The sequence below is a fragment of the Quercus robur genome, chromosome 8 (assembly GCF_932294415.1).
Source record: "Quercus robur chromosome 8, dhQueRobu3.1, whole genome shotgun sequence".
Classification (NCBI taxonomy): Eukaryota; Viridiplantae; Streptophyta; class Magnoliopsida; order Fagales; family Fagaceae; genus Quercus; species Quercus robur.
In genome coordinates, this window is record NC_065541.1 from 3,868,108 (window position 1) to 3,895,000 (window position 26,893).

The 26,893-nt window shown below is 35.3% G+C and overlaps 1 protein-coding gene across 1 annotated transcript; it reads right to left on the bottom strand.

Moving 5' to 3' along the window:
* Positions 1-20,955: 20,955 nt before the first annotated feature.
* LOC126694244 (protein translation factor SUI1 homolog 2-like) lies at positions 20,956-21,773 on the bottom strand. The gene has a single exon (XM_050390329.1). It carries the CDS (start codon positions 21,480-21,482, stop codon positions 21,144-21,146), a length of 339 nt encoding a protein of 112 aa, XP_050246286.1. The 5' UTR covers positions 21,483-21,773; the 3' UTR covers positions 20,956-21,143.
* Positions 21,774-26,893: the final 5,120 nt, after the last annotated feature.

Here is a 26,893-nt window from a genome sequence, read left to right on the forward strand (position 1 = left end):
ATTTTTTTTTTCTTGTTTTTCATTAGATAAAAAAATATTATTTTATTCATTGGCTAATATTTGGACTTAATAATTTTTTTTTTTTTTTTTAAACAGCTATGGATTAAAATTTTGGGGTATTTTTTCTACTTGGGGCCTTAGACGGCCGCATCAACTGCTTTACCTATAAAGCCGGCATTGCTTGCTACAATGGTTAAGTATACATAACCATTATAACATTGTGTGAAAGTTTTTTTCATTCTCTCTTTTCTCCTATTTGACACTCTCCCTCTCTTCTCTCACCTGCTAAAGTATTAAAGTAAATTTATTTTAATGTGTGTATTGCCAAATAAAGAATGACATGTAAAGTGTGTTGTAAAAGTGGTAATATAAAACAGAAACAATAGATTTTTGGTGAGAAAAATGATTTATATATATTTAGGGTAATTATAGAATACTTCCGAAGTATCATAAATGCGTACTTTCTCCCTCATATAATTATGGGTCCCACTAATTAAATTTATAGTGAGACCTATAATTCATGTAAGAGGAGAGATATACATTTATGGTACTCTTAGAATATTCAATAATTTTCCATATATTTGGCATAAGTGGATGGGAATGCTCTAAGTTTTAGTGATTCACTATAGGGCAGTTCATTTGGTTCTCCTCTGCCTTTCAATTTTATATTTCCTGTTTCTTGAGAAAGTGTGAAACCTTTCATCTTTCAATCATAGTAGAATATTCAAAAATTGTGCCAATGTTAGTGGGAATCTATGACCAAGAGAGATCCCTAAATATCTATTTGAAAAAAGAGATGAAATAATTTCATCCAATTGTTAATACTAAAGCAAGAAGCACCTTTAGGTTTAGTTTAGTTTATTTCATTTCATTTTGGTAAGACAGATTAAATAATGTGAACTGCACTGGCTTGGAAAAGTGGGTCTGGCAATGGTGGCAAAAGATGAGTAAATAAGAAAGAGCTATAGAAGGTGGTATTTTTAAAGAAAATGGAATAGCAACCTGGAATTTTGGTATCAATGAAATTGTACAAAAGAGTCAATAATACAGCGAATAGTGGGAAAAATAAGAGCATGATCTTATAAGAGCAGTACATAATGCAAGGGGAGTGAAAGAATAAAATCCGTTTCTCTTTCTGCTCACTGAAGTTTGTCAATAATGCTGTCATTCACTGAAGAGATCTCATTTTCTTTTTAATCTCTCCCCTTTCACTATTTACCATTTTTTGTTTTGTTTTGTTTTTTTTTTTTTTTTTTTGAGTACCTTGAGAAAGGTTGTGACAACTTATCTTATTTCGTAATAGAGTCCAAAAGTGCTATGATATTACTGCCAAGATACTTTCACAATTTTGAGAGCTATGGACATAAATTAATTGCTGAAATTTTCTCCACTTGTTGTCAGGATTACTCGTTCTAGTTTGAGATCAGTTCTGCTGATTTTTATTGTAAATGAATCAAGTCATTAATAAACAAAAATTTGGGTTTGGCTCGATAAAAATACTTATTCATGTTTTATTTTTTAAACAAGTCAAGTTTGAGCCTTTTAAGCATGTTTTTAACAAACGAGCCAAGTCTTAAAAAATAATAATAATAAAAATTGTTCATGAATAGACTCTTGAATATTAGAATTCAATACAAAACTAGTTGAATTTAGTCTAATTTATAGACTTGATAATAAGTTTGATATGACCTTGACAATAAAACTAACGTCTTACTATGATGATGTAATTGAGAGTTGGGACCACTTGTCCAAATCAAATAAGTTTTATAAAAGCTTGACAATGTATTTGTATTAGATCACAAGCTCAAAAACTTGATATTGAGCTTAAAGTTTGACTCTGATATTGAGCTTGAGCTCAGCTTGATTAATAAATTAAACCAAGATAAGTCAAGTTCAACCTTTGAGACTTTTTGATGAGCTTGAGCTCGAACATCATTTATAGGCTTGAGCCAAGCTTGAATATTTCACTGTCGTTGTTAAGTTTGAAAACTCACTGCACACCAAAAGTTGGCTTATTTACAGCTCTAGACTAGTACTTTTGGCTGAAGGAAAGCAAGTACAAGAGAAAACTCAGATCTTTCCTATTGGGAGAGTGAACCTAGGATTGAGGTAAGCAATCAGATCGTGACCCTGTCTGCTAAACAAATCATTTAAGGGAAGGATCTCAACGAAAACTTTCAAAAGTCTTTAAGTTTGTTGGGTAGTCATTATCTTGATCAATTAGTCTAAAAGTTTGAGGCATCTATGGACCTTTCTAAACACTCAGACCACGATGTAAGCAAAATAAGAAAAATGTAAAAGATAGTACAACATCATACAGATTAAAAAATTTATAAATTTATAATGATTAGAATACTTCAAACATTGAAAATAGAACACAATGGGATCCATTTAAATCAATTGAGCCTGTTCCATTACGCTTCTTTTTATATTTATGTTAGTGCCCTATGTTTTATTTATTGTTTGTGCGTGCAAACTATCAAAGTGATGCAACTTTATGCAAAAATTTCCAAAGTATTGACAAAAATTTCTTCATTTTCTCTCTCTCCATTGCTTTTCCCATTACTCCATCAAAGTATGCATATTGATAAAGAATAATATTTTAAGAAGTACAAAATAAAGATAAGTTCAAATAATTTGTTTAATGTCAAATCCTTCATTTCCTAGAGGAATCTAATCTATACATGGATTTGTGACAATCAATTTAAGATTATTAATACATCACAAGTTATGGACTGTATATTAATAGTCATTGGTGTGATATCATCTTGATAAACTTTTACTCGAGTAATCACTAAACACATAGACAAACTCAAACTTCATAAACAAAATAGAATATCTCTAAAGAATATGGACAATGAACCATTCCTCATAATGTTTTGTAGTTCAAAAGACTTCTCATCATGTCATGAAGCTTTTCCAAAAGAGGCATTGCATCTTTCTCTATTATTTGAAAATATAATTGTTCACCCATGTATCCTTCATGAAACCTAAGAATTATCAAACTATGAAAGACTTCAAGTACTTTTAATGGATTATTCATTAAATAAATAACAATTGAATCGTCCTCAATACTAGTATTGAGAATTGTTTACCTCAAACATGCTAAAAAAATATTATTTTTTATTTGCTCTCTCTCTCTCTCTCTCTCTCTCTCTCTCTCAGAGTAGCAAGAGTTGGAACATTAGAACAATCCTCTCTTTTGTTCACCATGGATCAAAGCCATTCAAAGTGAATCAAAGCAGAGAAAAGTTACCTCACTCCTTAGTCTAGGCCAAGTTGCTCAATTGTGAAATTTGTTTTCCAAGGCAATTTCTCATGCAAAAAGAAGACAAAGAGAAAGTAATGATCAATATTTTGGACAACTGGAATGACATTTGATAATTTTGTTAATCTTGGAAATACTCCAATTATTTAGACGAGACTTAAGATCGAAATGATTACTTTCATGATCTTGGCGGCCTTTATGTAATTTTAAAGGTTTAAGGGTTGAAAAATATAAATTTAGAAAGGTTTGGGGTTAAGTTGTAATTTTGGGAAGTTTTGTAGTTAAACTGGAATTTTGGGAAAGTTTGAGGTCAATTTGCAATTGAATGAGTGTTGGGCTAGTGGACTTTAATTTTTGGGCTCGCTGAATTAATGTGTCTAGGTCTTTCTTTATGAATGTGGGTTTATGTCTAGGCTTGGATTTGAGTGCGAGTGGGCTTAAAATGGGCTTCCGCTGGGAGTGCACTCTGGATTTGAGTTTAGGAAGTGTTTACAATTAAGCTGGGCTGAAGCTTATTTATTGTTGGGCTGGGATTGAGTTTTATTTATTTTGAGAAACTGATCGGGCTTGGCGTGAATGGGTATTTTAAGTAAAGCTGATGGGCTGGTTGGATTTTTAAGTGAGTGGGCTTGGACTCAGTCTTAAAGGACTGGGTTTCCTAATAGGGTCGGGTCAACCTGTATGGTGATTGGTGAATGTCCAACAGTGAGAGTGGTGAAGAATTGGTTGTTTCTGTGTTGGTAATTTGGTATTGCAACTTAGATTGTGTGTGTGAGAGTTTTTCTGTGTTAGTTAGAGTGAATTCATGTTAAGAATATTATCAAAGATTAAGTTTTGGTAAAATGAACTTGATTATTTAGCAAGGAATTACACCAGAATTTTTATATATACAGCTGAAACAAAGAGATTAACAGAATAAACAATATTAACAAACTCACTCTCTCTCTCTCTCTCTCTCTCTCTCTCACGTGCCAAGCATGTGTAACTAACACTCTATCTATAATGGCCAAAATGGCCAAATACCACAAATTTTTGAAATATTTTGTAAAAAAACACTGTTTCGGAACTATATAAGGAAATACCACTTTTTATGGAACTCGAGTTCCTAGGAGTTTTGCCACCGTGGCATTGCTGAGGTGGAAATTGGGCCATTAAAAAAAAATTATGTAGTACTCGAGCATGGTAAACTCGAGTATCATGCAACACAATACTCGAGTATACCAGGCTCGAGTACCATTTTATAATAAAATCCTTTTTTCTTTTCTAAGGTACACGAGCTCAGCAAGCTCAAGTACCTTGTAAGGAACTCGAGTTTAGTAAACTCGAGTTCCTCATAACTTTTTATTTTTTATTTTTTATTTTTTGTTGTTGTTGGGATTATTGACAAATAAACATAAACATAAAAATAAGTAGCTTTTTTTATGTTTTTATTTATTTAAATAGAAACATTGTAAAATATAGAGATTTTAATTTCAAAATATGAATTTAATTTCTACATTAAGTAAAACTGTTCATTATTTTCTCATAAAAATTTTCCCGGGGGGGTTTCCCCCAGACCCCCAAAAGGCTTGTCTATAAGCGCTTCGGCTTGGGCCTGTCGGCCCAAGCCTCCACTCCATGGACTAAGCCTTAGAAAATCTCCCATTAAACCCACACAACATTATTCGAATCGAGGTCAGGTCATTAACATGAATCAAATGATACCCTTAAAGTGTGGATGAAATGTTTTATAATGCTTAAATTTATAAAAAATACTAGTGAAAGTTCCATGCGTTGCATGGCTTTAATCCTGAATTTTCTTTATATATTTTTTTGAGAAATTATAACTAAATGAGTTATTATTACATAATTTTAGAATTATTTTCTAACTAAATGAATGATTATTATAATATAACATGCATAATTTTGTATATTTGTCCTTATATATAATATCTTTAATTAAGATTATCAATAAAAACCTTTCTAAATTTTTTTTATAACTCCTTATTTATTAATGAAGGAGATGATTTGAACTCAAGCAATTAAATCTTTTATAATACTTTCATATTATTGTTACTTGCATATGCGTAAGTTGCAACTAAAAAAAAAAAAAAACACAATCTATTAGTTCTACTGAGGTGAGTTTGGTTCAGCTTTTTCAAACAGTTCTTTTGGAAAAAGTGGAAGTTTTAAAAAGTAAAATATGAAACTGAGTTTTTTTTTTTTTTTTTTTAAAGTAGCATGTTTGTAAAAACTATCAAAAAATGCTTTTTGACAAAGTTGAGTGTTTGGCTAATACTTATAAAAGTGGCGGTTTGAGTTATAAATTACCAAAAAAGACAAGATATATATAAATATATATGTTTTAATTACCTCTCTTTATGCAAGTTATGGACACAATATTTTTTCAAAAATTTCACAATAAAGTCTGCACGACAAGTTGTTAATGGTAGGGAAGAATATAATGTCACTAATAGGTCCAGATGAGAATTAATAACAACTTACTGTGTAAACTTTATAACAAGTTGTTCACTCTCTTTTTTGCGTAAATTATTTTCTGTTCACTATTTAAAAAATTGTTCACTGTTTTCTCATAAAACACCTAGTGCAATCGTGATTTCTAAATTTAAAAGCCAAATTTGAATGCTTTTTCATGTTTGAATTTCACAATAATCGAATCTCTTTTTCTGCATTGATAAAATATGTTTCTACATTAATAAAATTTCCTCTCTGCACATCATGTTTACTGTATATTCGAATCTGCTTACTGCATTCATAAAATCTGTTTTCTACATAAACTATTTCTAGTATTCTGCATAAAATTATTTTCTGTTCAGCATTATTTAAAAAATTGTTTACTCTCTTTTCTGTGTAAATTATTTAATAATGTGTTAAAGCTAACAAAATAACAAATACCTGAATATAAAACAGCTTCCTAGAGGGTAGTTGTGAATAATGATCATTCACCAGAATGTTACTGATATTACTCTGTTTATTCAAAATCAAGAACCCAAACAAAGAATTGTCATTTTGTAGTTTATATAAAGGCAGAAATCAGTAGAATGAACAAACAAATGTGAATCATATCTAGAATGAAATTTGTATGCAAAGGGAAAAGAGAATGAAGCACAAAACAAGATAATCACCTAAGCCATGGACTCATTGTACTTGTTCCTAAGGTTCTGAACCAATTCAAATTCACATCAACATTGACTACCACAGTTACATAATTTCTTGATTCAGGACAGCCATTGCATCTTTAATGGCTTGGGTAGAACCACCGAAGATGGCATCCATGACAGATTACTATTCACCAGCACGCGTGAATAGCTTCCAGATAAATCAAGACAGTCCAGACAGATGTTCAAAAGTTACTACTGTTTACTAGCATGCGTAAAAAGAGATCTCATAGATTCCCGAGATCTGAAAGATTCCCAGACAGATGCAGACAGACTATTACTCATTAGTACTAATTTCCATACCACCGACAGATTAACTTAAGTTAAATTTACCTACTCAGGTTACTTTACCATGGTTCATTTCACCTATAAAAGAGACGGACTACGAAGACAGGAGACAAGTTTCTAAGTTTCTAAGTTTCTAAGCTTTTAAGTTCCAAGTTTTAGAAAGCCTTTTGTAATAGCCTTCCTTAATATGCCAATATACACGTACGAGAGTCTTGGAAGCGTCAGGCACATCATGGTCGGCAAACCTCCAAAACTAAGTACAAGGAAATCATGTTTTCTAAATTTAAAAGCCAAATCTAAATGCTTTTTCATGTTTGAATTTCACAATAATCGAATCTATTTTTCTGCATTGATAAAATATGTTTCTACATTAATAGAATATGCTCTTTGCACATCATGTTTACTGCATATTCAAATCTGCTTACTGCATTCATAAAATCTATTTTCTGCATTAATTAAAACTATTTATTTTTTCCTCATAAAAATTGTTCACTATTTTTTGCATAAACTGTTTCTAGGATTTTGCATAAAATTGATCATCATGGCTACTCTAATACCACTACTCAGCAAGAGCACAAAGGTGTACAGAAAAAAGTTTGTTTTGTTATATATGCTTTAAATTTTAAAGACGATTTTCTTATAAAAAATTGTAAAAGGACTTTACAAAATGACATTGATAGAAAGGCATTGGAATTATATCTTTTTAGCACCAATGCATTTATTGAAGCATCTGGATGTCAACTCCCTGGCAAGGAGGTTGGAGATTCAAGCTCCACAAAGACAGAATCACAATCTCCTAAAAGCTATCTTATGGGAACAAGCTTTTCAAAGCTCCACCCTAAGATTCAGCAAAAAACGAGACTTGCCACAAGACAGCAAAAGATAGTGTTCCTATTTATCTTCCTATTTCATACTGCGTTCTATGTAGTAATTATGGAGTAGTCCATGAGCATGAGTAGTATGAGGATAACTCCGATCCGCTAGGTTATGATAACTACGCGTATACAGATTGAAAGACAGAGAGATATGCCAAGACAAAATGCTCTCCCGCAGTAATAGATCACTATTCATTGGCACAGATCAGTATTCACCAGCATGGGTGAATAGCTTCCAGACAAATCAAGACAGTTCAGACAGATACAAACAGGTGTTCAAAAGTTACTACTGTTTGCTAGCATCCGTAAAAAGAGATCTGATAGATTCTTGAGATTTGAAAGATTCCCAGACAGACGCAGACAGACTACTACTCATCAGTACTAATTTCCATACCACCAACAGATTAACTTGAGTTAAATTTACCTACTTTACCATGGTTCATTTCACCTATAAAAGAGACGGACTACAAAGACAGAAGACAAGTTTCTAAGATTCTAAGCGTTTAAGTTCCAAGTTTTAGAAAGCCTTTTGTAATAGCCTTCCCTCTCCCTCAAAAAGACTTTTATACTCTCTCCCCCTCAAAAAGATTTTATGAATGCAGTAAGAAGATTTGAATATACAGTAAACATGATGTGCAGAGAGCAAATTATATTAATGTAGAAACAGATTTTATCAATGCAGAAAAATAGATTCGATTATTGTGAAATTCAAACAAGAAAAAGCATTCAGATTTGGCGTTTAAATTTAGAAAACACGATTTCACTAGGTGTTTTATGAGAAAACAATGAACAATTTATGCAGTGAACAGAGAATAATTTATGCAGAAAAGAGAGTGAACAATTTTTTAAATAATGCAGAATAGAAAATAATTTTATGCAAAATCTTAGAAATAGTTTATGTAGAAAACAGTGAACAATGAATAGTTTTAATTAATGCAAAAAACAAATTTTATGAATTTAGTAAGCAGATTTGAATAGATGTACAGATGTACAAATATTCTGGACTTGTTGAGAAATTTGATTTCGTTGAAAGTACAAAATCGTGAAAATTCATTTAGTTATTGTGTACATTAGATGTACAGATCATTCGAATTTGTAAAAAACAAAATTTAGATATACAAATTGTTCGAATTTGTAAAAAACAAAATTTAAATGTACAGATCGTTCGAATTTGATTTCGTTGATTGTATAAAATCTTGAAAGTACAAAATAAAATTGCGTAAATTAGATGTACAGATAGTCTGAATTTGTTGAAAAGTTTGAATTCATTAAATGTACAAAATCGTGAAAATTAAATGGAAAACTGTGTACTATTGTATTGATCATCCAAATTTGTTGAAAATTTTGAAATTGTTGAATGAAGAAAATCATGTAAGCTCAATGGAAAATCAAAGAACGTACCAAATTGTTGAGCAACACACGCAGCATTGCGAACATCAGTGTAGTAATGGTGGACAGGTCACCCCCAAAATTGATGCATAAACTTTCCAGGGATGCTCTGCATCCTTGAAAACGGTTCATTACAAAGGGTTGCATATCTGTGTATTCACGTGGCAAGTCCTTACTTTAGGAGCCATATGGTTTTTTTGTGAAAGAGTGGTTGGTCTGTGTGGTTTGGATGAGTCTGTATGTATTGAATTTATTAATTTTTGCTACAAGTAATGTACAATAAATCTAATTTGGGTGATAAGTGTTATGTGTGTAACATTTCAAATTACACGAATATTGGAAACATCAACATATCTAACTGGAGGCATTTCACTTCCTAAGGTGTTTCCTACATTACAAAGCAAAGGGCATTGTCCAACCAAAGCACAAGAATCATATGTAGCAACAAAGAACAACAGGGAAAAAATGACACAATGATTTCATATAAACTTAGCCAAAACTAATGAACAGTTAATCTTTAGATTTGTAAAAGCTGAATGTACATAATTATCAGTTGTCTTATATATAGTTAGAAAATAATTCTAAAATTATGTAATAATAACTCATTTAGTTATAATTTCTCAAAAAAATATATAAAGAAAATTCAAGATTAAAGCCATGCAACGCATGGAACTTTCACTAATATTTTTTATAAATTTAAGCATTATAAAACATTTCATCCACACTTTAAGGGTATCATTTGATTCATGTTGACGACCCGACCCGATTCGAATAATGTTGTGTGGTTTTTAATGGGAGATTTTCTGAGGCTTAGTCCATGGAGTGGAGGCTTGGGCCAATAGGCCCAAGCCAGAGTGCTCATGGAAAAGCCTCTTGGGGGTCTGGGGGCAACGCCCCCGGGAAAAATTTTATGAGAAAACAATGAACAGTTTTACTTAATGTAGAAATTAAATTCATATTTTGAAATTAAAATCTCTATATTTTACAATGCTTCTATTTAAATAAATAAAAACATAAAAAAAGCTACTTATTTTTATGTTTATGTTTATTTGTCAATAATCCCAACCAAAAAAAAAAAAAAGTTATAAGGAACTCGAGTTTATTAAACTCGAGTTCCTTACAAGGTACTCAAGCTTAGTGAGCTCAAGTACCTTAGAAAAAAAAAAAAAAAAAAAAAAACAGCATTTTATTATAAAATGGTACTCGAGCCTGGTATACTCGAGTATTGTGTTGCATGGTACTCGAGTTTACCATGCTCGAGTACCACATAATTTTTTTTAATGGCCCAATTTCCACCTCAGCAGTGCCACGGTGGCAAAACTGCTAGGAACTTGAGTTTAAGAAACTCGAGTTCCATAAAAAGTGGTATTTCCCTATATAGTTCCGAAATAGTGTTTTTTTACAAAATATTTCAAAAATTTGTGGTATTTGGCCATTTTGGCCATCTATAACTATACTAAACTAGAAGTCGTTTAGTAGCACATATACAAAAGCTACATGTAGTTTATCAGCTTCTTCTATTATGCAGTTCATCTTATTGCCCTCTGTTTCTTTGGCTAGATGTTTTCTTCTTCTTCTCCTCCTTGCCACCATTTTGATAAATATGTATGACAAAAATGATGGTTATTGTTACATGTGTATGCGTTTGTGGGCATGTACGTAGAGATAATGAAATAGCACGATGTATGTACACAGCACATATAGGCAGGGGCGGAGCTATTTGTATCAGCCCCCAAAATTTTAAAAATACTTTAATACTATATATAAATATTTAACATTTTAATTATTAACCTACAAAAATGGGACTCGGCCCCCCCAAATATTTGAGCTAGTCCAATGATGTTCTTAAAAAAAATTTCCAATTGATCTAGTAGTTATAGAGAATTTTTTTTTTCCTCACATTTATTTTTTATTGTAAAATGTGTTTTTGTGTCTATTAAAGTCTTGGATCTTTCATATCTTTAAATACTTTATTAGTTCAATTGAAAATTTTTTACTCACTTTGTAGACAATTTGGTAACTTATATTAAAAATGAAAATTTTAAAAATTCACTATAAAAGATACTAAATTATGTGTGTATAGATGTATGTGTTTATGCGTGTTTATGAAAGTTTGTATAAACTAATAAATTAGTATCATAAGTTGCCCCTGCAAACAAAAATTTCTGGCTACGCCCCTGATATAGGAGTATTGATAGACACTATATTAAACAGAATAAAAGAGAGAGAGAGAGAGAGAGAGAGAGAGAGAGAGAGAGAGAGAGAGAGAGAGAGAGAGAGAGAGAGAGAGAGAGAGAGAGAGAGAGAGAGACTGAAGAAACTGAATTTTCTCTTTGATTGAAGAAAATGAGAAGTCCAAAATAATTATCACCTATGCTATATATACACGGAAACAGTGGCTAACAGAGGCTAATACACTAGAAAAAACTAAAGCAATGAGAAGCGTTTCTGAGTTTTTGCTCCTTGCTATGTTAGCTGCTTCTCTCTTCTGTTCTGTGTTTCCATGTCCTCTTGTTTTATATTCATATATATATATATATATATATATATATGTTCTTGTCCAAACCGGCGCATTCCAAGAAGGTTTTTCCTGAAAAGATAAGACCTGGATTAGTAAAAAGAGGGAAATATAGATTTCAGAATTAAGAATAAGCATAAAACATTACTCATGACCTTATTATCTTTGGCTTTAACATCCTAGGCATGTCTAGCAGTATTTTGCTCAGCTTCTTTTACACTTTGTTTGAACATTTGCTCATGTGAAGGTCTTTGACATATAGTTTTATACCTTGGAAGCAGTATGCTCAGTGATATGCTCACTGCAAATCACGCTTTTGGTATTGGTTTTGACGATATATAGGACAAAAGGAGAGGAAGTAGCTTTGGGAGTGAAAGCTTTGAGTGTGAGTTTGTGGAGTAGTCTAAGGGAGGAAGTCGTAATATATATATATATATATATATATAGAGAGAGAGAGAGAGAGAGAGAGAGATATCTGAAATCATGACTTTAATTCACGATTTCAATTGTTTTATTTTTCCTGGTTATGTGTAAAAGTGTGTACATTAAGGCGTGTGTAACAATATTTATCCTATTAATTATGCAAAGAATTTGTTGTGTTTGCATGCATTATGTGCTACAATTGTACTTTATGCTAATAAAAAAATTTAAGTAATGTTATATGTAGAACAATTTCACAAAAATTTTAGTTGGTAATTTGTTATTAGTGGATAAAATAAGTCCAGATTAAAACCAATAATAATCTACCACTTAAAATTTGTTGTAAAATTATTGTGACCCTTAGCATTACACAAATTCTTATGATTATTGCTCATACAAAATAAAGGCATCTATTATTGAACATTCACAACAAATAAATAAATAAGAAAGTAGAAACATGCACCACCGCACACCCTTGGTGCGATGGTCACTGCACAAGTATAAGTGCTTCTGGAGTGTGGGGGGTAAGGGCCAGTGTTCAAGTCTCTAGAAGGGTGCTTCACACACATATACACTTAGATTAGGCTAGGATAAAATTCTATCTTGTAAAAAAAAAAAGAAAGTAGAAACATGCAATTGATTAACCTCCGTTATCCCCACTGGTAGTGCATACTAGTATATACTAAACAGTCAAGACCAAGCTTGCATCAACCATAAACCATGCTTGGAGTGAAAGGGCTGGTTTATTGACAGCATAAGAGACGGCTTGTGGGTGTTGAGTTTCACAAACCGATAAAAAATGTGAACAGCAAAAGCTTAGGAGTAGTACTAGTAAGCATGGTAATAATGGTGGGGAAGGAAGAGTAGATCCACCTGATATTTGTTGATGAAGCCGAAAATGAACCTCGCCAGTATGTTCCTCGTCTATATCAATGGACAACCTCCTGTACCTATTGTAAAGAAAAAGAAAACAATGGGGATCTTCTCGGCGTGGTGCCGATCAAAGATACTCCAATGCTTAAGTTAGCAAAGTTGTCTTTAATGCCCCCAACTATTATGAATCAATACTCAGAATTTGTAACATGTCCTTTACCTGAGTTCTTCTTTCCCTTTTATAGCTTGTTATGGATGGGTGTAGTTATGTCTATTAATGCTAGTTCCGGACATTTTTCTCCTGAGAGTAATGTAGCATTGATTGACACTAATTATCTCCTTAATGGTGTAACGGATAGCCGTTAGGCAGTCATTACGTTTGATAACTGTTCCGATGCAATTATTGGTCAGCAGTTGTCTTGTGGGCATTTATCCATTCTTTAATGAGTGGTGGTCTCCTTTGTCCATGAAGGTGATGTATGTGGATGGAATCTCATTCCCAGCTTTTGTCACGAACATGGCTGGGGTCGTCTTTCATCTAGACGACCCTTGTGCCGATATTCGTCAGTTGCCCCTTCATTCCATGGTAGTCTTGATCTTGGACAATCTTTGGAATGCGAATGGTTTCGGCGCTTTGCAATTTCCGAAATTTGGTGTTTTGCTTTAAATGCAAGGTGACTTCTTTTCAAGGAAAAGGACACGTGCTGGTTTTTCGTTTGCAGTGTGTGCGAGGCTTCCTAGATTTTGGCGCGCTTTTTGGGTTTCCTTTATAGAGAAACCCCTTCCTTTGCCTTATTTGGTCTGATTTCCGAAGCACCAAGTGATCTTCATCTTCAAAAAAGTCCTTGATAAGGCTCTATCTCTTTACACTTTCATGGTTGGTTTTGATTTTCTTAGCCAAGAGTGCCCCTCAGTCTCTTTTTTCTTTGCTCGATTAGGGGTTTTCTTAGAGCATTCCTCAGGTCACTGTCCCCAAGTGGGTCTGTTTGTGTCTCGTTATTAAGCACTTAGGCCTGTTTTGTTCACCCTTTATCCCTTAATTCACCAATTTTTGGTTAGACATCACTCCGAGATGGATCCTGTTGAGTATAGGACAGATGACGTTAGGTCCAGTGAATTGGAGACTGGGTTGTCTTCTAACGCTGAGTCTCTGAACCAAGTGATTGATACAGCAGTTTCCAAGCTACCCTCATCTTCTTCCTCATGTCCCTTACATGCCTTTTCTAAGTCTTACTGCCTGAAAAAGAGTCATTTGAAGGGTTTTAGGAAGAGATTTCAGTTTCCCAAAAACACTTCCGCCAGGTTGCCTCGCCTTGATGAGAAAGCTTGCAACTTTGCTCACAAGGAAGTCTATTTCTATGAGGCTTAATTTTTGTGTGGCCTTCAATTCCCGTTCATCCGTTCATTTTACACCTTTTAAACGAACTTTAGATTGCCCCTAGTCAGCTTGTCCCCAGTGCCTGGAGGACAGTAATAAGCTATATGGTCATCTGGGTGTTTGCCTGTGATGGATCACAGTAAACGAGTTTTTATTTTTGTATCGTCTAAAGTCTTCTACCCATTACGGGTATTTTGAGCTCCTACCCTGGGATAGGAAATCCAGGATCATGAGGGGTTTCCCTTCGTCCTTCCGTGACTGAAAGTCACAGTACTTTTTTGTCTCCGGATCGGGTTGGAAAACCTTGTTTAACGACTTTTGGGGGAAGTCCCGAGATTGCTCCGAAAATGGGAAGTTCCAGTGCTTGGTGCGTATTCCTGTGATCTTCTTCTGTTCTTTTTCATGCCTTGATTACTCGTCTAACATCGTTTTTGTTTTGGTTTGCAGATCTTAATCGTCCTAACCTCGAAGACCAATATCGTCACCGAGTTCGAACTGCTCTTGCTTATGCTCGTGAAATAGAGGATTTTGACGACCTTGTTGATCCTTGTCATTTGTATGATTGTTGCTTAGGCCCTGAGCCGTCGAAATACGTTCTGGAAAAAATTCATCGAGAAGAAAAGAGTAAGTTTGTCTGTCAATTACTTTATTTCTCTTGACTTCGTCTGTTGCCTAACTGGAGGTGACTTCTTTTCATTTCATCTTTCTCTTTTAGCAGAAATGGCCACTCGATACAGCAAAGACAAATATGCTCGTATTAAGAACTTAAAGAACAAACCCCTAGCTAGCTTGACTTCTGACTCAAAAAAGAGAAAGCTAAGTGACGAGAAAGTTGAAGCTTCTATTCCCAATCCGTTTGTCCATGTTACCCCTCTTTCTCCAACTCCTTTTTTGGAAGTGACTGCTGCTACTCCTCCGATGACTCGTGCCAAGGGTAAGAGTAAAATAGGGATGAGTGTATGGGACGATCTCGCTACAGCCTTAGGCCGTGCATATAACGTCATCACCAGTGACGAACTGAAAGGTTTGTCGTCCATACCTTCGCACGAGCTCATCAGTCAACACATTCACAGGCTGGTGCAAGTATGTCATCCTGATCTCTTTGTGTTTCTTTCCCAATTTGATCTCCTTGTGTTTCTTTCCCAATTTACTTTTACATGTGGATGTGTACGACTCTTTTCCCTCTTTCTTGTGTTATTTTTTTTTTTTTGGTCAGGTACTTGGGGAGTCATTGCGTATTACAACAGACTATTTGAATGTGGAGGAGAAGGTCGTGATGGCCACATCAAAAGTTAAGTCTGTTGAGGCTGAATGTTCTTAGTTGAAGAAAGATTTGATTGTTGCGATGAATGAGAGGAACAAAGCGAATCAGAGAGTAAAGGAGCTCACTGAGTGTGGAGAAGGCCCTCGTCATTTAGAAAGATGAGGAGATCCAAGCTGCACTGTTGAAGACTGATGACGAGAGGGAGAAAGTTATTCAAAAATTCAAGCAATCAAAAGAATTCTTAGACCTCCAATTCATGCAATACTTCAAGGGATTTGAACTTCTGCGTCGCTAGACCATGAAACACCACAGCTTGGCTGTGGATTTTTCTAGTCTGGACTTCGAGAAAATTGACACTGAGGTTTTGGAGGATGAAGCGAAGGAATTGGAGGAAGTTGAATCTGGTGCACCGAAGAAGGATAAAGCAGCTGGAGACAAAGTTGTTGACAAACCTTCAACCCTTCCTTCATAATTGTTTATTTATTTTGAAAACAATATGCTTCCCCCTTCTGTATTTTGGGGTTTCTTTTGCTAACAGACACTGGTTACCTTGGGTTTTGAGGTAGTTCTTTCTTTTTGAAAGTGACAGGTTTCCCCTGGGTTTTGGGGCCATCCAACAAACCATTACTTTGTTCAAACAATTAAATGCTTTAACTTCTCTTGCTGAATCTTTCATCCTTGTAACGCTTTTGATACTGGTTGAGACTTGAGCTTGATTCTATCGTAGAATCAGCACTTCTATCACTTGCTTTAATCTTGTTGCATGAGATGAATTTTACCACTAAGTGAGGGCCTTGTAGGTCTTTACCCTTGTGATACAAACTTAACATTTGCGATGTCCGTCATTTGTATTGATGGGACTTTTATCCTGTGATTATACTTACGAGTTTTTATCACTATGTTGGATTTTTTTGACCTCGTCATTAGTTCTGACGAAGGTTTTTACCCTTGTGATTTAAACTTTAAGATTTTATCATGATGTTGGGTTTTTTAACCTCGTCATTAGTTCTAATGGAGGTTTTTACCCTTACACTTTAAGTTTTTATCACGATGTTAGGATTTTTAACCTCATCATTCGTTCTGATGGAGGTTTTTACCCTCGTGATTTAAACTTTGAGTTTTTATCACTGTGTTGGGATTTTTAACCTCGTTATTAGTTCTAACGGAGGTTTCTACCGTTGTGATTTAAACTTTGAGTTTTTATCATTGTGTTGGGATTTTTAACCTTGTCATTAGTTCTGACGAAGGTTTTTACCCTTGTGATTTAAACTTTAAGTTTTTATCATTGTGTTGGGATAACCTCAACATTCATTCTGACGGAGGCTTTTATCCCTGTCTCCTCTTTCCGGTTTAAAGGGAATTGTTCGTCTTGAAGTGATTGCCATTATATACAATGAAAGTAGTTCTGTAAACATCTGGCCTCTGTAAACATCTAGCCTGTTTTATTCGTCCTTGCTTATAGAGATGGGTTACAAGGACACAAACTTGTGGAAACACAAAAGTGCTACAAATAAAGTACTGAATAGGAAATAAAACAAATGCATAAAGGGAAACTGATTGCTCGCTTATCTGTAAAAAAAAGAGATGTTCCGAATCCCAGAACTTATTAGGGTTGAATCTTCATTCTCCTTACTAATAATACTTCTTGAGGTGCTCTGCATTCCATGGACGAGGCAAAGGTTTTCCCTTTTCGTCTTCTAAATAGTAACTACCTCTTCTAGAATAACGGATGACCTTGTATGGGCCTTCCCAGTTGGGGCCTAATTTCCCTGCAATTGGATCTTTGGTGGCTTGTGAGACCTTTCGCAGAACCAAATCTCCATGATTGAAATGCTTCAGCTTGACCCTCTGATTGTAATACTTTGTCACTCTTTCCTGATATAAGGTCATTCTTTGCGCAGCATCATCTCTGACTTCGGGTAAGTAATCCAAGCTTAACTTAAGACCTTTGTCATTTCTTTGTTTGTCATACCAAGCCTTCCTAATGCTTGATACTCCAATCTCCACAAGGACCACTGCTTCTGTTCCAAAAGTCATCTTGAAAGGAGTCTCGCCCATCGGGGTTTTTACCGTCATTCTGTAGGCCCACAAAACTCCAGGGAGCTCGACGGGCCATGCCCCCTTTGCCCCCTCAAGTCAGGTTTTTATCAGTTTGAGCAAAGTCTGATTTGTAACTTCTGTCTGGCCATTGGCCTGTGGGTGACTAGGTGAAGAGTAATGATTTTTTATTCCCAACTCCCTGTAGAAATCTTTTAATTTTCTGTTATCGAACTGTCGTCCATTATTTGAGATGATAATGCGAGGAACTCCAAATCGGCAAACAATGTTCTTCCATATGAAGTGTTGTATCTTTACCTCTGTTATAACTGCAAGAGGCTCTGCTTCCACCCACTTCGTAAAATAATCAATAGCAACGACTAAAAACTTTACCTGTTTCTTACCACGAGGTAGAGGGCCCATTAAGTCGATTCCCCATGTGGAGAATGGCCAAGGTGAAGTTATGCTCGTCAAATGTTCAGCTAGGACATGCTGCACGTTACCAAATTGTTGGCATTTGTCACACTTCTAGACGACTTGAGTTGCATCCTTCTGCATTGTTGGCCAGAAGTACCCTTTACGAACAACCTGACCGACGAGCGAGCGTGGTCCGAAATAATTCCCGCACACTCCTTCGTGGATCTCCCTGAAAACATACTCAGCATCTTCTGGGCCAAGGCATTTCAAATATGGCTGGGAAAATCCCCTTTTGTATAGCTTGTCATTTAAGATTGTAATCCTGGACGACCTAATTTTGACTTTCTGAGACTCGGATGGGCTTGACGGAAGACGGCCATCCTTGATGTAAGTGACGATTGAATCCATCCAGCTTTTTCCTGACAGTACATAGCTCACTTCTAGTCCTTCGATGCTTGGGAAATGTTGCTCTTCTTCTAGCAAATCAGGTTGTCTATTGTTTGTTTCTGACGATGCTAGTCTAGCAACCTCATCTGCTTCAAAATTTTCTTCTCGGGGTACTTGGGTCACCTTAACATCATCAAAGTTAGAAATTAGCTAAGTAGTCAGTGCTAAGTACCTCTTCATTCTGTCTTCCTTAGCCTCGTATTCTCTATTCATCTGTCCAGTCACGAGTTTTGAATCAGAGTTCAATTTTAGGCTCCTCACTCCTAGAGCCTTTGCCACCCGCAGGCCCATCAAGATGGCCTCATACTCTGCTTCATTATTTGTCGCAGGGAATTGGAGTTTCACCCCATACTTGATGATGTCTTTTTCTGGGGATAAAAGAATCACACCTACTCCGCCTATGCCAGATGCTGCTGAACCGTCCGTGTACATTGTCCAATATCCTGATTTTGGATCTTGCTCAGCTGTAGTGAATTCAAAGAAGCCCTCAATGACATCCTTGGCTTCCAGCAGACGAAGTGTTTGGGGAAATACTTAGGATTTCCTATTAAGCACAAAGGAAACAACAGTCAAGATTTCAACTTTGTTTTTGATAGAGTGAAGAGCAAGTTGGCGGGGTGGAAGGCGAATCTTCTATCTATGGCGGGAAGGGTGGTTCTAGTTCAAGCATCTTCTTCAACTATTCCAACCTACGTTATGCAAAGCAACCAGTTGCCTGCAAGAGTCTTGGAAGGCATTGATAGGGTGAACATAAACTTCTTATGGGGTTCAAATGAGAGCAAGGGGAAAATGCATTGGGTAGGGTGGCAAAAGGTAACCAGACCAAAGGAAGAAGGGGGCTTGGGTCTTCAAACGGCAAAAGGAAGAAATACGGCTCTCTTGACAAAATTGAATTGGAGATTTCATTCTGAGACTAAAGCTCCTTGGGCTAAAGTGCTTAGGCATAAATACTGTAATCATCGAAGACTAAATTCCAGAAATGCTAGAAGCCTGCCAAGCTCCAGAATTTGGAAAAGCTTAAAGAAAAGAGAAGAGACTTTTAGGAAGGGAATTAGATGGTTGCCTGGCTCTAAAAGCAAGCTTGACGTTTGGAATGATAGTTGGTCTACTCTTGGTCCTTTGATGAAGACTATTCATGGACCATTGACTCGGGAATCTTCGATGCTAAAAGTCAAGGATGTTGTAGACAGTGCAGGCTGCTGGAATTGGAATATTCTGCAGATGGTTCTTCCTTATGAGATCATTGATGAGCTTAAAGCTACGCCCATTCCTATATTTTCCAGAGTGGAGGACAAATTAGCTTGGAATTTCTCGCTGAGGGGAGGTTTTGATCTCAAGAGTGCTTATCTTCTAACTATTGATTCCAGAGGGGCTGCTCCTTTCAAAGGCAATTGGATTTGGAAATTAAAGACTATGCCGAGAATTCAAGCTTTTTTATGGAAGTGTATGCATAATAGCATTGGAATGAATCATTGTTTGTTGGCAAGAGGAGTTCAGGTTGAGGTCGTTTGTCCTTGCTGCCACACAGAAACAGAGTCCATTCTTCATGCCTTGCGTGACTGCCCTGTAAGTAAGAGGATATGGCTGCAGCTGGGTAGACAGGCAGCATAACACTTCTTTTCTAATCATAATTTGCAGGATTGGCTTAGTTTGAATGCTAAAGCAGATCAACATCACAACTCAGGTCAAGTTCCCTGGTTCCAGGTTTATCTTTTTGCTATTTGGATGATCTGGATAGATAGGAATCAACATGTGTTTAGGAACAAGTCTCTTAATCCGAATCTGGCTAAAGTAATCTTGGACCGTGCTTTGGAGTTTCATCTTTGTGCTTGCAATCAATCAGCCACTAAAAGGATGACGTTGAGGAGTGTAAAATGGGAGAAGCCGAGGAATGGTTGGTTGACTCTTAACACGGATGGGTCGGCAACAGAAAATTCTAGGCTGGCTGGTGGAGGTGGTTTAATCAGAGATGGTAATGGCAAGTGGATAATTGGTTTTGCAAGGAAGATCAGCACTGCTACCAGTTTTTTAGCGGAGCTATGGGCTCTTAGGGCTGGCCTTCTCCTCTGTTTGCAAATTCAAGCCCATGCTGTCTGCATTGAGTTGGATGCAAAAGCCGTGGTGGATGCCTTCAACTCCCAAAGCTGCATGAACACTATCATATCAACTATTATGGAAGACTGCAAGCACTTAATTACTCAGATCCCCCAAGCAAGAGTCAGGCACATATACAGAGAAGCCAACAGATGTGCGGACTTCTTAGCTAAGTTAGGCACAACTCTTGATAATGACTTTTCTATATTCTCTAGTCCACCTGTGGACCTGCTTTCTGTTTTGGAGGCTGATGTTTGTGGCCGGTCTGTAAACAGGCTTTGTCCTGATAATTTGGTTGCTGTTTAGTTTTAATATATATTCCTTTTTCTAACAAAAAAAAAAAAAAAAAAAAGAAAAAATAATTTTGTTTGTAGTAGACTTGCTAAAATGCTAATGCAAGAAATCAACAACCACAAGCTAATATAATATTCCGGGCGAACAAATAGCAGCAACCAACACACCAGACAGAGAGAAATTTAAAAGAAACAGCATCCAATAAGATTAAAATTGTAGGTTTATCATCCCAAGCAACTGAAATCCCCATCAACTTAAAATAACAAAGCAAGACCTAATACAAACTTGTCTAAATCAGTGGCAAACTAATATATGAGGGGTCAAGTAAACCCCACATAAATTTATAGCCAGTACCCAAAATAGGTATTATCGGCAAACAAACCCACAAACACCAATCATAATTATTATTAATACCCCAAATCCTTAAAAGCCGTGAATCTTAATCTGGTCCTTCTGCACAATCCCAGTCTGAACAAGAAACCGAGACACGTTCTTGCGCTGATCACCTTGCAGTTGGACAATCTTGCCTAGTGCCTTGTCCTGCACTACATTCCCGTTACGACAAAACTGTTTCTTGATGCCCTTGAGGATCTTGTCGTAGCTGAAAGTCTCCTTGAGGCCTTGCACGGTGGTCAGGCACTTTTTCCCATTTCTCTGCTGGATACGTATATGAACATACCCTTTAGCTCCAGGAGCATCCGAGTCTTTGGCGTCAGCAAATGGGTCGAACGCTGTGGGAATCTGAACTTCTAGATCAACCATGTACGTTTTTTGATGTGAACTTTGAAACTTCCAAGAAAGCTTCTCTCTTTAGCGCAAGTGCACGAAATCTGAAATTGATTAACAATATACATAGTCAATTGCTATTGCTCCAAGAAACAATACCAGAAAATAAATCCCACAATACACGGCCTTAAGGCTGTTAGATCTTATTTAGTCCCCCTTTCAACAACAACAACAACAACAAAAGCCAAATTTTAGCCCCAAAACTTTGAATCCTCACCAATCTAATCAGGCTCATTTAATGTATTTATTTCCGTCATTTATTTAATCCAAAATCACCCTTTTGTGAAAGATTACATTTTTGGATTTCAGATGGGCATAGCATAGTTAAAGTAAGGAGAAAACATAAGATCAACCACATATATCTAAACAAAAATATACACATATATATACATACATATCACCAAACCCTACCAAACTTGAATTAGAACAACCTAAGCCTTATCGTCACACACACATCTGTGTCTTCATATTTCTTCTTGTTAACAATATTCACGAGAGAGAACAAAGGATCATAATTCATCATAATATACACAAACACACACAACATTCCAAACAATTTATATGCCCCACTTGCAATATCTTCTTCACAATTTTTATAAACCCCAAGAAGCCTATCGCAATAAGATCTTGTTTCCTTTGATTATACGCATGATGATATATATTTAAACCCCCCAAAAAATAAAATAAAATCAAATCAAATAAAACCAGCCTTGGTTCTAAACAATAATTGCAGCTCTAGACCTTAATATCACACTAACAATCAAATAAAACAAAAGCCAAAAAATAACCCATAAATCTTTCAAACATACACACAATTTCACATACATGTAAGGCAAAAAATTAAGAGAGAGAGAGAGAGAGAGACTCACAGTAGATTGTATTGGACCAAAATTGGAATTTAACCATGATTTCCCAACAATTTAGTTAGTAGGCATGGTTTTAAAAGTATATTATTTACTAACATCTTGAGTCTAAAAGACTCGATTTTGAGCTTATAAATCGAGTCTTTGAGGCTCGGTTTTCATGATCTGATCAGATTCAATGTGGCTTTTTTCCATGTGGTGTCCACATGGCGATCTGGCTATGACGTGGTTGAATCACATTGAAGACTTGGAAACCGAGCCCATATCCTTGCCTTTCAATCAATCTCTAATTCTAATCTCCCCCCCCCCCCCCAATCTAATATTATGGTGCCTGTATAAACCGAAATTCCGGTATTGTCCAATTCTGACCGGTAATAGATACTTTCTAAGACTCGATTTCAAATATGGGTTTTTTCAAAATTAACACCTCTCACTCTAACTCTCCACCCTCACTCACCCTCTCTCTCACACAGACCAGTCTCACGCTCTCACTCACCCTCTTCTCTCACTCAATCTCCACTATTTCACATTCATCACCTTCGCCGAAAGTCTCCACATTCATCGCCGAAAGCCACAACGAGGTGTACAAAGCTTTGATAAAGTCTCCACTTCTCACTCATAGGGCTTTGAGTTCCTTCAGTCTACTCAGTCTCTCAAAACTTAAAAAAAAAAACAAAAGGTGAGTCGCTTCAAAGTGTGTTTCACCATTTGGTTGCCGAGAAACAGTGGGAAAAATCAAAGAAACTTTGGTTTCAATTCATTTTTTTCTATTTTGGTTTCTGTTTTGAATTTCTAATAGAACTATTAAAAAAGATCGAAGCTTTATTGTTTTTTGAGATTGAATTGGTTTATGGAACCAGATTATGTTTCTGGGTTTTTTTATATTTGCTAAGGATTTAATTTTAGTGTTTTGTTGATAAAAATTTACTTTGATCTAAGTTTGATTTGGTCAATTATGGCAAATTGTTACTAAGAATGGAGAAATTGGAGATATATATATATATATATATATATATTTATATACTTGTTGGGATACTGAAGTACATGTGTTTCTTTTAGGTATTAAACCATTGAATCAAGCCATAATAAATTTGCTCAAGTATTAAAACCGATATCAATGGATAGTGACATCAAATGAAAATCTAATCTAATAATCCAAAACCAAGCTTTAAGTCTCTAATTTCTTAGTATTTCATTACTCTTACAGATTCAAGTTAATGTAAATCAGTCTGCTTGTGAACTTAATTTAACTTACTTAAAAGTCTCTAATTGGCATAAAAATTAATAGGAACAACCATACATATGATTAGTTCATACTCTATAAATTTCAGTTCAGTCTCATTTCTCAACGATTAATTAAAATTTGTGCAAGCCATTAAACTCAATTTCGCCAAAGATAGATTAAGAGTTAGAATGAAAAACTCATAAAACATTCAATACTAGTCCAATGTCTTTGATACTTGATTCATTTGAAACAAATGGATGTAATATTTCATACAATTCAAACTAGGTCTCAAAATTTAGTCTATAGAAATTAACATAACTTTTAATCACAAGTTGTACATAATCTGTATAGGAAACAACATTGCACGTTAGTCTTGTAAATTTGTAAAACATGCTCAAATGGAGTTCTTTCAACATGGAAATTGGTACACACACCCTACACTCATCATTGAATAATACCAAGTATAAGATCCACAAATTTTTGTTATATTAGACAACCAAATAGCATGCTCAATTGTGTTTAGAATCCGAAATAGAGCAAAAATATAGTTTTCCTTCAACATGCACATATTTTTCTACTCAACTAACATGGCATACAAGTTCTCAACTAAGAGAAACAACTTTTAAACAATTTACTTAACCAAAAAAATAAAAATAAAAACATGCAAACTTAATACACTATGCTGAGATACAAGAAGATCATGCAAACTTTCAGATTTGTGTCTTACCTCTTGAATTTGAATGGTTGGTATGCTTGGTTCTTGAGAAAGAGTGCAAGCGTGAGAGAAAGACTAAGAGGAGGTTTAGAATACTGAAAATTTCTGTAGGAATTGCTGAACATAGGATTAGGTGGTGTGGGAGTAATGTGGAGATGTCATGCAACAAGCAGCAAAGAGAAGATGAATCATGTTTTGAAGTAGATGTCTCTCTGCAGAATGTGCTACTCACGTGCTTAATAAACGCGTAGCAAATGAGAAAAAAAGAAGATTGTCAATATGTGTTGGCTTTTATGTCTCAAAATATTATGCCTTCTAGGTGGTCGGATCATATATCAATTATCAAAACTGTTCTTCTCTCTCAATCATTATGAGAGGATATAGCAAAATATAAACTAGGGTGGTGGCAATGAAAGCTTGCTTAGTAATTATTTAGTCAAGAAATTCCTTCAAGAAGGTTTATATATATCTCATAATAAATAAACTTATCCCCTAGTTCATTACACTGATTTGAAACTTATTTCAATCTTATTTTCTTCCCAAACGTCCAAATCCAAAGTGGATATATTATGAATAGCAAACAAAAGTTTTATAATAGTTGTAATTTCTTTGCTTTATAGATTTTTCCTGTTTTTTTTTAATCCCTTAGTACACTGTCTGTGTGCTTTGGTTTCCTGTTTTGTTTTTTTTTTTTTAAATAATTACAATAACATTGGCCTACTAGGTTACTGAGGATTTAATTTTAGTCCTTTGTTGGAGAAAATATACTTTGATTTAGTGATTTTAGAGATGTTAGTAATATATATACTTTCTCTCTAAAAATAGTATTGTCTAACATGAATGAGTTTTCATGTCATGTTCAACTGAACAAAAAAGAAAAAAAGAAAAAAAAAGAAGGTGAACTTAATTTGTAGTACAACTATACCAATAAAGGATTATTAGTCAAGAATAATGAAAATAAACTTAATTTAAACAACAGAAAGATAAAGTACTTTTTGTGAAGGTTACGTTTGTAGGTTGTACAACTAATACAGATAAGACCAAAAGGGATAATAATTTTGTATCTGTTTTTGAACCAACCACACCTGAATGCAGCAATATTTGAAGCAGCAATGCATGGAGCGAATGCCCAAAATACATAGCGCAGTAACGTAGTACCATCTATGCCCCTAGGTATGGTGTAATAGTTGTACTGGGCACCCGAATCTTGATCCAAGTATGCTATCAACAACTTTCGCAACCTTTGGTAAGACTCCTCCCAATCCCCAAATATCTTAGCAATTGCCTTTTGTTTTGCGTCCTATACCTTATAGTAAGAAAGCTCATGATTATACTTAGTATGTATGATCTCCCAGAGCTCATCAATACGATTAGTGTGATTTTGTCGCAATTTTCCTACAATTTTTGATGCAACAAAATTAGAATCCATCATTTTACCGTCTCTTCGCAGGCCAAAGGATATACAACTGTGTGGACCAACATATGACGTGACCATCCACAGACCATTAAGTTTAGCCTTCATGAATGCCCTAACGTACCACTTGTAGTTGGTGTCAATGCATGCGGCGCACAATTTAGTTTTGGTCAACCTCCGGATAATAAAATTTCTATTATCCTTTGCTGCGTATATTATCAATGCACGCTTCACCACCTCTTTATTTGCAAAAGTCAACCATTTACTAAAATGCATCCCATCTTCCCAAGTAGAAACAAATGGTATCTGAAGACGTGAAGGATCAACCATATTTTCCCTAGTATTTGCGTAGAATGACTTGGCAGGAGGTGTGTAGGCAGTGGTCGTATTTGTATCGTGCTAGACGCCAATATCATCGTTTGCATCACCTTCATCATGGTACTCGATATTTTCCTCTTCAAAATTGGGAACGAGTTCATGGTTATCCACATCCCTGTCAAAGTCGCCTCGCTCAATCCTCTCTTCGTACTCATCCATATCATCAAGACTTTCACCATTATTCGCAACATGATCTTCATCTTCATCTTCCTCCCCTAAATGTGTCTTTTGAGGTTAGAGTGTTTCACCAGTATTGGCAACATGATCCTTAGATGGGAGCGTATAACTTCCCATTGTATAGCCTCTCATTGTAGTGCATCCATCATCTAGGGCTGTAAATTATAAAGATATAGTTGTTTGTTGCACCTCCTTAGTATCAACTTCTGCAAGCAGTTTCAAACTTACGTAAAACTCAACATCATTTACTTGGGGCATTTTATGGATCCTATTAAACATGATCTTTACATGTTTGTCTTCTTTGATCACCATATACTCGTAATTTATCCGTTCATGAAGGACTTCTTGTGGGTAACGATAAATAATCCTTATGTCATAACAAGCAGGGTTCCAATTCAATTTTTCCATTATTTTCCTCTTCAAATCATTCAACGTCTTCAACTTATGATGTATCATCATGTAGTAGCATTCGATACCCAGCCCTCTAAATGGGAATCTGTCAATCTGTTCAGGATTAACGAGGGGTCCACTGTAGTATACATTTATATCAATATTCTTCAGAGATTGTGAACCTATTAGAGTCAAGTGTAATATGTTAGTGACATATTTTATCTC

Excerpts from the sequence above, each read along its gene's own strand:
- LOC126694244 (XM_050390329.1), bottom strand. The coding sequence starts at position 21,482 with ATGGTTGATCTAGAAGTTCAGATTCCCACAGCGTTCGACCCATTTGCT.